The following is a 14,374-nucleotide window of genomic DNA, read 5'->3' on the forward strand; positions in this document are numbered from 1 at the left end:
ATAAAAACGAATCATAAGTATAATCGACCAAAACTGCTCAAAAGTTTGAGCTTTATAGAAACTAATGAGGCCTAAAATCAAAAGGCTGAGGTAAAGTATTAAATACTCATTTAAGTTTTGGGTTCAATGTTCTTTTTTCATAATGCTTATTGCTCTTGGTACATAAGTACATGTGTATGATAAACAATATAAGTATGTACATATGTATATTCATATAACAAGCAAGATATACTTACTTAATAAAATACCACTAATCCAGAGGTCTTTCGACGATCGCTTGAATATGAACTCATGACTTTCTTTAACAGAAATATAGTCTTTATTCAGGGGTGCTGTGGAATCCAAGACAGAATTGTTTAGCTGTCAGAATTGCAAACCAATTCTGATTTTCATTGGTGTCACAGAATCTGATTGGATTTTCGTCTTTTCGAACATACGCAAAACCAATATTCGAATCAGCTGTGTACTAATGTGACAAAACTTGCAAATGAATACATTTGGAAGCAATCCTATTAAAGTTTTTAATGAGTTCTGAATTAAAGAAAGATTTTAAGAGATAACATTTATCGAATGAATAAAGACGCATTTGGGTGTTAAATTACATTTATTACATTTTTTAAATCTAATATCTTTAAATATCCGGATTTTCCAAAAACTCAATAATTAAGACATTTCATGTTTTATACTTACAAGGTCTGTCGCAAAAGAAACAGAACTTTTTAAATATAACTGTTTCTGGTGGCGCCACCTATTGGTGGGTATATCAAATTAAAAGTTTGATCTCTTGTTGACATTTCGTAAAAACTTTAAGACAATTGGATAACTACAATCGATGTTATCGATCAAAAAGTGACAGCAGCTTTTGGTCATCGGTCGTAAAATGCAAAGAGCGAATATTAAATTTTGTTTTAAACTTGGGAAAACGTTTACTGAAACTTTTCAAATGATGAAAAAAGTTTATGGTGATCAGTGCCTATCCCGTAGTAATGTGCATGAGTGGTTTAAGCGATTCTAAGAAGGTCGTGAGGACCGCTGTGACGATCAGAAGTCGGTCGTCTTCAGAAGTCAAAAATAAAGACAATGCTGATTTGTTTTTACGATTCCGAGGGTATTGTACACCGAGAGTTCGTCCCACCTGGCCAAACGATTAATGCTGTGTTTTACCTTGGTGTTATGAAGCGTCTTTTGTCACGCATTCGTCGTGCTCGACCACAATACCGTGAGACAGGGTCCTGGCGCCTGTTGCACGATAATGCGCCGTGTCATCGGTCGACGCTTGTCACTGATTTTTTGACAAAAAACTCCTTATTAACCATTAATCACTCAACCTACTCACCTGATCTGGCACGCTGTGATTTTTACCTACATATTTGGTAAACTTCATTTGCCCATGAAAGGACACTGGTTTCAGGACATTTCAGCTATCCAAAAGGCGACAACCGATATTCTCAAAAGCATTCCGAAAAATTACCTTAAACACTCATTTGAAATGCTAATTGACCGAACTAAACGCTGTATCGAAGCACAACTAAACTACTTTGAATAAAAAAATATAGCTTTTGAAAAATATTAATTTTTTGTTGTTTTTTTTAACAGTCCTGTTTCTTTTGCGACAAACCTTGTATGTTTTCCCTATAGAAATAAAGGTAAATTAATTCGAAATAATAAAATGACTTGATTTCATAGCTTACATTTCAAATCTGTGAGCGACTATCTTCTTGCTTTGTTTCTGATAGCAAAACCGATAAAATTGGTTTCCGTTACACCCATAACCGATACAAATTCTGTTTCGAATATCAAACCAATAATATCTGAATTCATGACACCTTCTACGTTTTTTGATCGGTTTCAATTCTGATTCCGACAACTATCAGATTCCACAACACCCCTGATTATGACAGCAGTGAAAAACTAGAAAGTTTGATCACTTGGACCCTGGAGTTTAGTCTATAGCAAAGTGTTTACTTGTAGAGGTAGAATAATTTTAGCCGACTATAAATCCGTGTTCATTTCGTTTACTTAAACCAACTGTGGTGGGAACGGTGTCATAACAAATAATAAGATAAGCTTTAGTTTAGCCTCAGATACGACTATTCGACTAATTATGGAAAGAGAAAAACGGATAAGTACTACAACTACTATATACAAATTTTCCTCCAGCTTTTCAGACAGCCACTTAATTTAATAAATTAACAAATGATACGCTTTGGCCAAATTGCTAATTGACTTCATCAAGTGACTGGTCGAAACGCCTGTTATATTATATTTGAACAATTAGATATACTAAGCGCCTAAACCTAAACAGTTGTTCAAATAAATTGTGAATAATTTATAATGTTAATGCGTTAGTTATAAGTCTTTCAACAAGCAATTATCGCATAAATTGGCTTTTATTTTATAATTCCTTTATTCGTTCTTAAAATAAATACAAACTTAATATGAAACTAACATTTTCCTTTTCTTTTTTCTTCTATTCTAGGTGAGCTAAGCTATGCAATAATCAACATGTATGTCATTATGACTCACACCACTCGCTACTATATTCCGATTATTATTCATTATTTCCTCGTCAGTAAGGTACGTCTCGGACTTTCTTTGGATGCGTTTTAAATCAAAACTTGTTAAGTATGCAAATAATGCGATTGTCATGCTGAAAAAGAGATTTATACTGTATCGTTAACAAAAAAGCTCAAAAACATGCCTTTTTTCGACGAAAAATCACTCTACGTTTAGATGTACATTGTTTACTTGAAAAAATTGGCTCACACTGTTAACGGTTTGAGAAACTGAACTCAACTGAAAAGTGCCCGGCCTGACAAATAGATGGCGCTACTAGAATTAAATCCACATGATTTTTAGTTAACCTTAAACATCAAAAGGCACACGTATAAATTTGACAGCTGTCGGATGTTTGGTTTGTGAATTATGTATATCTATTTAAGTGCAAAAACTTTCTTTATTGTAAAAAAATGGATAAAAATGAATTTCGCGTGTTAATAGAACATTGTGTTTTGTGAGAAAAATGCTGTTGAAGCCAAGGTTTGGTTCGATTAACATTATTTTGACTCTGAGCCAGGGAAATCGACCGTTGAAAAGTAGTTTGCTAACTTTGAACGAACCGAAATGAGCACCGAGGACACTCGAAGGCAGTGGGCGCCCAAAAGAGGTTGTTACCGACGAAAACATCAAAAAAGTCCACAAAATAATTTCGGATGAACTTAAATTGAAGTGGTTCGAGATAGCAGGCACTCTAAAAATATCAACTGACCACGTACATCATATCATTCACAAATATTTGGGCATGAGAAAGCTCTGTGCAAAGCGGGTGCCGCGTGAGCTCAGATTTGACGAAAAACAACGACCAGTTGATGACTCGATGCCGTGTTTGAAATGTTGAAGTGTAATAAACACGAGTTTTTGCGTCGATATGTGACAATGGGTGAAACATAGCTCCATCATTTCACTCCGAAGTCCAATCGACAGCTATCCGAGTGTACTGCCCACGTTAAGCCCGGTACCAAGCTTGGAATAACGCAACAGTCGGCTGGCAAAGTTATGGCGTTTGTATTTTGGGTTGCGCCTAGAATAATTTTTATTGACTACCTTAAAAAAGGAAGAACCGTCAGGAGGGAATATAATACATAGCGTCACTGGACCGCTTGATGGACGCAATGCACCGCGACACGAGTCAGTGAAAACGTTGGTAAAAATACATATATTGGGAATTCGAATTGGTTTCGCATCCACCGTATTCTCCAGATCTCCAGCGACTATTTCCCGTACTCAGATCTCAAAATAATGCTCGTTGGAAAGAAATTTTCGTCGAATGAAGAGCTGATCGTTTTGAAGCAAACGACAAATCGTACTACAAAAATGGTATCGAAAAGTTGGAGGGTCACTATAATCACTGTATTGCATTTGAGAGCAATTATGTAGAATAAAAACAAACGAATTTTGCCAAATTAACGATAGTGCATACAGTTATTTTTTATATATTTTTTTCAAAAATAAATATAATTGAATAAATTAATACTAAGACATGGCTTACGTTTCGAAAGCAAGTATATACACCAGTAAGGAGAACAATCACGTTAGTTCCTCCTGCCAGTCGTCCTCAATCATCACAGCTGCTTTTTCGGCAATTAGCGTTGTTGGGCCATTCGTATTGCCGCTTGTTATTTCTGGCATTATGCTCGCATCAACCAGACGCAAGCCGTTCACGCCGCGCACACGTAGACGCTGATCTACTACAGCGTGCGAATCGGTGTCTGCGCCCATGCGGCACGTGCCCACCGGATGCCAAGCACCGATATACAAGTATTTTATGTAACACAACCAATAGTCATCTGAATCGTACGGCAGCCGATCGCATTCCTCAATGGGCACATGCAACAGCTCTAAACCATAGTTTTTAAACGCCGCAGTGATGCACAAGCGCTGCACGAAGCGCACATTTCTTAGCAATGTGCGCTGATCAGCGGGCTCGCTGGCATAGTTGTTGTATATGAGCGGCGGCGCTTGCGGATCGGCTGAGCGGAGACGCACTTTGCCTCTCGAAAGCGGACGTAGTAACGATCCATAGATTTGTAAGAGGCTTTTATTGCCGGCCGCGCGTGAAATTCCAGCGACTATTTCATCGCGAAGCTGCAGAAATTTGAAGCTGTCGGCAGTACCCGCCGGTACAATCGTGTGCGACACCAAGTGCAGATCGGGATACTGACTGCTGCTGCTCGCATTGGTGTTAATGAAACCCATAATGCTGATACTGGCTGCAAGTGGACCCGTTTGGCGCAAAAAATAATCGGCAACGCTTTGTGGTTCGTCCATACTGCGTGGCAGGTTAATTTCGCGCCCAAACCTGAGTATCAAAGGCAGCATGCCGTGATCATGTAGATTATTGCCTACAGGCAAATCTGCGATTTGTTTTATGCGCAGCGCCTTCAAATGCTCACTTGGGCCAATGCCCGACTGTAACAGTAATTTTGGCGAATTTATGGCGCCTGCCGCAAGAAGCACCTCGCTCATAGCGGCAACTTTTAAGCGATGGCGATTGCGTAAGATGAATTCAACGCCCACAGCGCGACTGTGGTCTGAAGAAAAGAGTATTTTCGTAACCATTGCCCTTTTAATGACATGTAGATTAGGTCGGCTACGTGATACCCGCCCCAAATAAGTTTTCGCAACGCTCATGCGCCTTCCCTTTTCTATATTCGCGGGTATTGCGTCTGTATAACCAACGATAGTGCCATCTGATAAATCGGTTATATAGCGCAACTTTAGCTCGCTGCTAGCATTGAGCACAAGTTGCGCTAGTTCTTTGTGCTCCTCCAGCTGGTCGAACTGGTTCAGTACTACGGTACCAACCGGTTTATCGACGACTTCGTGCTGCGAAGATTTTAGCGCTTTTTCATACAAAAATTTCATTTCCTCCCACGACCACTTATCGCAACCCAATAGACGCCATCGATCGAAATCGTCTTTATTACCAAGCAAAAAAATACTTCCACTCATAGAGCTTGAGCCACCTACCATTTTACCGCGCGGCCAATAACAGCGACGCTGCTGCATGCCTTGACAACAGTTCGGATTCGGTTCACCAAAGTCAGTCCAGGTATAGGGGCTGTGATGTAGCGTAGAACTCAGTGTGAAGATCTAAAAAGAATAAAGGAAAGGTTAGACAACAAAAAGGTTGGTATCGCAAACGAACAAGGGGGTACTTGGATAATCCGTTCAATTAGGGCGTTCTATGGTCAAAATGATATTCATAGAATTGTATATAATATTGTGAACAACAGTTAACCGGATTGTTTTGCCGGATTGTTTTGCCGGAAATCTTTATTTTTCCTTAGCAGAGAATTTTAGCATTTTTAATGCTTATATGCCGGGGGTAGCAGAGGAAGAGGAAGACCTCCACTCCGTTGGAAGGACCAGGTGGAGAAGGACCTGGCTACGCTTGGAATATCCAATTAGCGCCACGTAGCGAAAAGAAGAAACGACTGGCGCGCTGTTGTTAACTCGGCTATAATCGCGTAAGCGGTGTCTACGCCAATTAAGAAGAAGACTAAATGGAGAATTGACAGCAATCTGATAAACTATTATAAGTATTTATGGCTTTTGATTAAGGAGTAGCATTTATATATGATCCACAGAGGATAAAAGATTTGGTCCGTACGGCCTCTACTGAATGAGTTTTTCTATCTTACGCTCCGAGCTATACCTCTGGATTCCAGTGCTTAAATTTGGGTCCACTTAATTTGAAAGGTAAAGGGTAATTAAGCGTTTTTAAGTATTCCTCAAGTTGTAGTGAATTATCTCAAAAACCGAGAATGCTTAATGCTGTCGGAATACCGTTTAGTAAGAACATTTATATCTTCAGTTGCCTGTTTTTTATCCAGGTAGAGTAGACTGATTATCTCTCAATTCGTTAGATAGAAGAATCCAGAAGCTCTCTACGTCCGATTTGTGCAGTGCTTAATATAGCCGTTCTGCATACAACTATCCGTTACCGATATAAAAATTCGTATATACATATGTATGTACTAATCATTATTTATTCTTTTGGTTGAGCACTGCACTTATGAATCATGGCTTCCCAATTGGCTTTTAATACTGAGAAGTCCCAAAAGAAATGCAACAGTAGCTTTCGGCACCTCATAGAGAAACTAAAAACTCACCTCAGATTCTATAGGCGGATCGTCGCCCGCCTCCAGCAGCAGCACTTTGATACGCGGGTTTTCGGTTAAACGACTGGCAACCACCGAACCAGCCGTACCGGCGCCCACAATGACGAAATCATACTTCCCCAGACCTTCTCTCAGCGCTTCGTCAGCAAAATCAGCAGGCCATTGGCTAGCATTTGTCAACTCACACTTTGCTGTATTTATTGCGGCGAAAAGATTGCTGACAAGAGCCTCAGCGCTGCCAACAGACGAGGCCGCGCAGCTGGCGTGCGCCGCAGTGTCATTAGCTGCTGTCAAAGGCTTGCTAGCGTCGCTGATTACGTTCGCGAGCGTTGTGCCGCTGATCACTGCAATCACAACGAGCGTCAGGGCAACTGTTGCTGTGGAAGAGGAAAAGCCTTAGAAATAAAATACAATTTTACGTTATATGTATAATTCTATTTTGTTTACCCCAAATGAAAAACCTGAATTTCGTGCACGTCAAGTAGCTATTGAACATCGCAGTGTGCTTATCGAGGGCGCTGAACTGCTACTAAAAAGCTTACCTTTTTCAGCGCGAAATTGAAAGTGTGTGAAATGCATTAAATCTTAAATTTAAATTATATTATATGCGTTTACTTTTATCTCGGTATTTTATGGCAATTGTGATAACAATAATACCCTTAATTTTTATACTCTTGCAACATGTTGCTACAGAGTATAATGGCTTTGTGCACCTAACGGTTGTATGTATCACCTAAAACTAAGCGAGATAGATATAGGGTTATACGAGTATATACATATATAAATGATCAGGATGACGAGACGATTTTAAATCCGAGTGACTGTCTGTCTGTCCGTCCGCCCGTACAAGCTGCAACTTGAGGGGGTACTCTGGTCTAGGATTTTAAAAAAATCGTTTTTGTTTTTTTTGCATATTTTGAAAGTTTAGATTTTCGAAAATATGACCTTGGCAGGATTTTTCAATATTCCACTTATTTTCGGAGATACAGCCGATTTTGTGACGTGGCGTCCATGTTTACTAGAATTGTCTCCTAAACTTTGAAAGCGTTTTTCTCGAAGCTACTTTTTTTGAGGTGATTGACATAATATCTCAAGTTCTACTGAACCGATTCCTTTGAAATTTGGTATATATCTTCTTTATACAATGCTCTATCGTGTCTGCCTTGAATTTCCCAAAATTTTGATTTGAAGTATTTTTAAAAAATTCGAAAAGGTCGAAAAAATCGGGTAAAAAAAATTTTTTTTTCCAAGTCGACGCCATTTTGTTATTTTTTTTTTTTTGAAAATAGTCAACCCGATAACGACATCCTTACTAATGAAGAATCTTCTTGTTTTTTGTGTTAGATCTCTCTTTTTTGTGTTTTAGATCTCTACAAGGGTTGAAATCACGTCAACCAGGACGCACCGTTTTTTTTGAAGCCCCCACTCCACCGGCCCGTATCTCGAAGAATTTTGGTTTTTTTTTTCTTGCAATTTTTTTTATATTATTAAAATGTCAATACAAAACATATAAAAAAATGGATAGTAAAAATCTTTTTCATTTTTTTATCTTAGTTTAAACAAGAAAAAACGTTAACTTCGGCTGCACCGAAGCTAATATACCCTTCACAGATTACATTGGTGCCTTAGAAAATAATTTATACCAAATTTCGTAAATATATCTTGTCAAATGCAAAAGTTTTCCATACCAGCATTTGATTCCGATCATTCAGTTTGTATGGCAGCTATATGCTATAGTAAGCCGATCTGAACAATTTCTTCGGAGATTACATTGTTGCCTTAGAGAATAATTTATACCAAATTTGGTGAAGATACATTGTCAAATGTGAAAGTTTCAAAAGGATATCTTAAAAACTGAGGGACTAGTTCGTATATATACAGACGGACGGACAGACGGACAGACAGACAGACGGACATGGCTAAATCGACTCAGCTCAACATACTGATCATTTATATATATACTTTATGGGGTCTCCGACGCTTCCTTCTGGGTGTTACAAACTTCGTGACAAACTTAATATACCCTGTTCAGGGTATAAAAATGCGTGAAACTTGGCACACATGTTCCTTGGCAACAATGCAAGGCGCAGTTATCCAAGATACCCGCCTAGGCACTAATGGCGACCAAAGGGTGACACGTTTGCACTGCAAAGCTGTTTTTGGGGACTGTCGCAACCTTAGTAAGACTATCTAGACGATTTACGCCTCTAATTAACTTGCTACTCTGTAGATACTTGAGAACTCCCGGAAAATAGATTTATTGAATTGCATTTTAGTAAAATGAGCAAACACCGCATGGATTTTAGGCTGTAAAATAAACTACAAAATTATATAGTCCGCCCTGAGCAAGGGGCACCTGACCCGCTCTCTAATAGGTTTAGAGTACATACATATATCTCGAAACTGTTCAAGCCAAAATAGCGAAAATCTCTAAATCTTATAAGAAGTCCTATCGATAGTCTCCCCATATAACGGTACTGTTAAACACTGCGATAAATCAATAATAAATACGCCAGAGACATAAAATTTTACACTCGAGATGGCATGACAGGAGTCAACAGGAGCTGCGGTAAAGACATAACCCTTTTAGGTGAAATCACGTATCGCGGGACCGATTGTTTTGATATTCTATGTAACGGTGCGAAAATGTGCGAAATCGGACTGCAGCCAATATAACAGGATAAACATGTTTTACTCTAAACGGTGTATTTTTGTGTACATTTTATTAGCATGTCCTCTTGTTGGCGTTTTGCACATTAAAGTATTTCCCTGCTTTGATTCCAGCCAGTTTCAGGAGTATAAATATTGCACTCGAAGTTAGCGTTTCCTTACTCCTTTTATTTGTTTTCGTCGCAATTCTCCACTTTGTTTTTAAACAGATTAACAGCTCAGTAAGTCTCTAAGACACATGCACATACATATATATACCTTTATATATATTGTTGTTGCTTTTTAACGTGCTGAATAACAGTACATCTTTGTTTCGTGAGTGCATTCGCATTATACCACTCGTATTATATTTTATAGCACATATTGTAGTGAGTAAAAGCTGCTCATTTATATTTGGTTAAGGCAGTTTTCAAAATTTAAATATTATCTCGCAGTGTGTTGTTGGTAACATATTTCCAGCATTCCAGTTCAACAGTTAACGAACTTTTGTAAACAAAATAAATTCACCACTTCATGCTCAGCGTTTATTAAGAGAGAGAGAGAGAGAGAGAGAGAGTGAGAGAGAGGGAGAGAGAGAGATAGAGAGCAAGTAAATTGGAAATGATGGCCATGGTTGTCAACTTTTAAATTTCAAAAAGCATCAAAACTTAAAAAACGGCGTCTTTTGATAAAAATAAGTATTATTTCTTATGTCTATCAAACATATTTTAAACAGTTTACAGTTAACAAAATTAAAAAAAATTTCCATGTAATGTGCAAATCATATACATATGTATTTGAATAAGAAAATATGTAAACTTCTCTTCACAGAAGCCATACCCATAGTGAATATAGATGAACTTTTTATAGTTCAAAGCAGCGTAAAAGAACTTTTGGACATAAATGTTTGCCCAAGGACAACGATACAAGCTACGAACAAATTTTTCAGATTGGACCACTAAATCATTTACAGTAGAGGCCCGCTAATCCGGACATGGCCTAATCCGGATTCCACTGTAATCCGGACAGGATTAAAAAACTCTAAATTTCTATTATGTCCCTTGTAATCCGGACCGACATTCTCTATCCGTATTCTCTAATCCGGATCACATGTTTATTATTCACTACATTCGCTTTTATGCTTTATTGGTTTAAGTTTTTTTGTTTTTTTGGAATATGTGTATTATTTGTTATAATAAACAAACAGAAATTTATAAATATTTTTTCATAATACATAGTTCTGATATGTCTTTGGTAATCCGGATTTCCTTATATTCCGGATAGGGGCCGGTTTTAATTGATCCGGATTATCGGGCCTCTACTGTACTGGCATTCAAAGTGATCGATCGAAATCAAGATAAAGTAGCTATACAAGATCCGTCGCAAAAAAAACAGAACTTTTTTAATATAACTGTTTCTGGTGGCGCCACGTATTGGTGTGTGTATGAAACAAAAAGTTTGATCTCTTGTTGATATTTGGTAAAAATTTTAAGACAATTGGATAACTACAATTGATGTTATCGATCAAAAAGTGACAGCAGCTTTTGGTCATCGGTCGTAAAATGCTTTTTGAACGAAGAGCAAATATTAAATTTTGTTTTAAACTTGGGAGAACGTTTACTGAAACATTTCAAATGATGAAATGCATGAGTGGTTTAAGCGATTCCAAGAAGGTCGTGAGGACCTCTGTGACGATCAGAAGTCGGGCCGGCCAAAATCAGTGATTACCCAAAACAATATTGAAAAAGTGCAGGAATTTTTTAAGAATGAGCCGTTACATGGAAATGGAGTTAGATATCACCAAAGATTCCATTCATCACATTTTGATAGATAAATTGGGTCTACGGAAAGCCGTACCGTGAGACAGGGTCCTGGCGCTTGTTGCACGATAATGCGCCGTGTCATCGGTCTACGCTTGTCACTGATTTTTTTGACAAAAAACTCCATACTAACCATTAATCACTCATCCTACTCACCTGATCTGGCACCCTGTGATTTTTACCTATTTGGAAAACTTCATTTGCCCATGAAAGGACACTGGTATCAGGACATTTCAGCTATCCAAAAGGCGACGACCGATATTCTCAAGAGCATTCCGAAAAATAACCTTAAACACTCATTTGAAATGCTAATTGATCGGGCTAAACGCTGTATCGAAGCACAAGGAAACTACTTTGAATAAAAAAAAAAAACTTTTGAAAAATATTAATTTTTTGTTGTTTTTTTTAACAGTCCTGTTTCTTTTGCGACAGACCTTGTACTTCATGGTTTCAAATTTAGATTCATTCGGGTAACGTAAACTCAATTTTTCTGGAATTGGTAGAAAAGCTGTCAGGAGCGTTGTGTCGCTGATCACTGCAATCACGACGATTGTTGATGCAACCGTTGCTGTAGAAGAGAAAGTATTTTAGAAGAAATATAATTCACCATTATGTGAAAATTTTCTTTCTTTGCCCGAACGAAAAAGGGTTGCGTGAACGCGGAACAGCTGTGTAAGATATCGAACTTAACTTGTCGGTAAGCTGTGATTCTACTACAAACATTAGATTTTCAGCTCGTTTTTTAAAGTCAGTGGAATGCGTTAAACTCGAATATTTAATTTACAGAATTTACCTTTATTATAGCAATGGTTATAACAATGAAACCTTCAATCTTTACTTTGTCTTTAAACAGATTACGGTTGTCAGGTTGTAAGCCATTTTTATTTTGATTATTTGGTCACTGTATTCATATTCTCATTATAAAATATATATTAATATTAATCCATAGTTCCAATATTTTTTCCACTTGTTTTTGTGAGTAAAAGCTGCCAGCTTCATTTGTATTTGTTTGAAGCTGCTTTCAAAATTTAAATGTTTATTCGCTCTGTGCTATTGAAACTTCCAGCATTTCATTTGACAGTTAACGAACTTTTTACATAATAAACTCACCACTTCAAGCTCAGCGCGTATTGAAAGAGCGAGAGCGCAACGCATAACAGTGGTTGTCAACCTGTGATACGAAAACCTAGTGATTGTCAAAAACTACAAGGTGTGTTCCAAAGCAAACAGGACTTAAAAAAAACAGAACAAATGTTTTTTTCGCAAAATCAATTTATTTTATTCAAAAAAGTCTCCTTCTGCTTCGATACAGCTTTTTGCACGGTACAAAAGCATGTCGAACGAGTGTTTTAGCTCGTTGGCCGATATGGCCGCCAGTATGCCGGTGCAAGTCTTTTTAATGGCCTCTACGTCTAACGCTTTCCTTTCATGGGCAAATGCATTTTTCCGAAAAGCAAGAAGTCGCACAGTGCCATGTCAGGTGAATATGGGGAGTGGTTAATGGTTAAAATGTGATTTTTGGTCAAATAACCGTCCTTCGAATGTCGGATTCTGAGTAATTTTTGGTCGTCAGTCAAATTGTGCGGAACAAAGGCCTTTCGTAAGCCCAACTGTTCGGTCAAAATGCGATAAATCGATGTTTTGGAGATGGTTCAATTCCTTTTCCTTGAATTTCAGTGATGATTTCGGCTGATTTTTGATGAATTCACGTACAGTTTCGATGGAATTTCCGGTGATCACGGATTTTGATTGGCGCACATGTTGATCGTCATTTATGTCCTCACGACCACTTTGAAAACGTTGAAACCACTCGTGCGCTATGCTACCGGATAGGCAATCATTGCCATAAACTTGTTTCACCAATTGAAACGTTTCGGTAAAAGTTTTACCAATTTGAAAACAAAATTTAATGTTGGCTCTTTGTTCGAAGCTCATTTTCGCACCGAGCACTTTCACTTGCAATCAATGAAATGCCATGAAATTCTCACTGGTCAATCGATAAAGATAGCAGATTCTAAGGCACCAGTCGACATATAGATAGTGTCACCAGGAGGCGCTAGATTCAAAAAGTCCTGTTTACTTTGGAACCCACCTTGTATTATGAGTAAATATAGGATTATTCGTTGTTGTGGTAAATATATTATAAAAATATATAAATGTGCCTATAAGTATTGAATATTGAGATTTTTTTTACTTTGCTAGAATTCGAAATTTCCCCAATTGATACCATTCACGCAATACAGCTGCAGATATTAAATTTTGAAAATCTTTTAACAAGGGTTCTTCGCTGCTTGAAATTTCCGGGGTTAATATTTCTTGCAAAAAATTTCAACTTTAGCGGAAATCAATCTTACAGCCGAAATTTTTAGAACTGATGACAGCAACAATAGCTAATCGCTTTCGCTTAGTAATTTTAGACCAAAACTCGCTAATTATTCTTTTTACTTATTTTGAAGCTCTTAGGATCTGAAATATAACAATTTTATCATACAGGCAGAGCGGGAACAATACCTTCGCATTAACTTATTCAAAAATTATTGTTTAAAAAAAATAAATATGGCACATGCTCTGAAAAGGATGAGTAATCAACAAAGAATCTTTCCTATAGTGATTTTAGGTGGATTTTCATATAAATGATTTTCGCAAATATTTCACTAAAATAGTGTCCAGTAAAAGCCCTGAAGTTAGACCATTAATTATTGTGTTCTTACAAATCGGAATCCTGAAATATGTAAAATTTTTAACAAAGCATAACCGATAACAAAGAGTTTTCAACGTGCTAGTTTCGAAAAAGGCTCCCGTTTCCGTTGGGATCTATTCATCAATAAATATAATTGAACTGTTAAAATTCAGACCCATTTTAAACTCTGATTTCAATGCCCTAACCATTTAACTTAAATTTTTCAATAATATATGTAGATATATTTTTTTTTATAATGAACTTTCCTAATCATTTGGAGTGGTTGATAGGGCGCATTGATCAATTTTGTGGAAGCCTGCTATGAAAATTGCTTTTTAATTATGGTTTAAAAATTATATATTTTTTCGATCTTACACACATTACAAATAATATTTTGTATAATTTAAAAATTCGTATTTCCACTTAATTTCTATTTACATGACACATAAACTTTGCTGTTTTGGATTAAATACAGAAAAATAAATAAATAACAAAATTGCTAAGTTTTTCCATGCATAAAACTGAAGAAAGCATATACCCCA

At 37.2% G+C, this 14,374-nt stretch overlaps 1 protein-coding gene across 1 annotated transcript; it reads right to left on the bottom strand.

The window, feature by feature from the left end:
* Positions 1-4,044: 4,044 nt before the first annotated feature.
* On the bottom strand, positions 4,045-7,189 carry LOC120779404 (glucose dehydrogenase [FAD, quinone]). Its single transcript, XM_040111602.1, has 3 exons — positions 7,131-7,189; positions 6,675-7,060; positions 4,045-5,652 (listed from the first exon to the last, which is right to left on the bottom strand). Exons 1-3 carry the CDS (start codon positions 7,177-7,179, stop codon positions 4,087-4,089), a joined length of 2,001 nt encoding a protein of 666 aa, XP_039967536.1. The 5' UTR covers positions 7,180-7,189; the 3' UTR covers positions 4,045-4,086.
* Positions 7,190-14,374: the final 7,185 nt, after the last annotated feature.

The sequence above is a fragment of the Bactrocera tryoni genome, unplaced genomic scaffold, assembly GCF_016617805.1.
Source record: "Bactrocera tryoni isolate S06 unplaced genomic scaffold, CSIRO_BtryS06_freeze2 scaffold_101, whole genome shotgun sequence".
Lineage (NCBI taxonomy): Eukaryota > Metazoa > Arthropoda > Insecta > Diptera > Tephritidae > Bactrocera > Bactrocera tryoni.

Coding starts and splice junctions, on each gene's coding strand:
- LOC120779404 (XM_040111602.1), bottom strand. CDS start 7,179: ATGTTCAATAGCTACTTGACGTGCACGAAATTCAGGTTTTTCATTTGG. Junction 7,061..7,130: donor ATTCAGGTTTTTCATTTGGG/GTAAACAAAATA, acceptor CCTCTTCCACAG/CAACAGTTGCCCTGACGCTC. Junction 5,653..6,674: donor ATCCGCCTATAGAATCTGAG/GTGAGTTTTTAG, acceptor TATTCTTTTTAG/ATCTTCACACTGAGTTCTAC.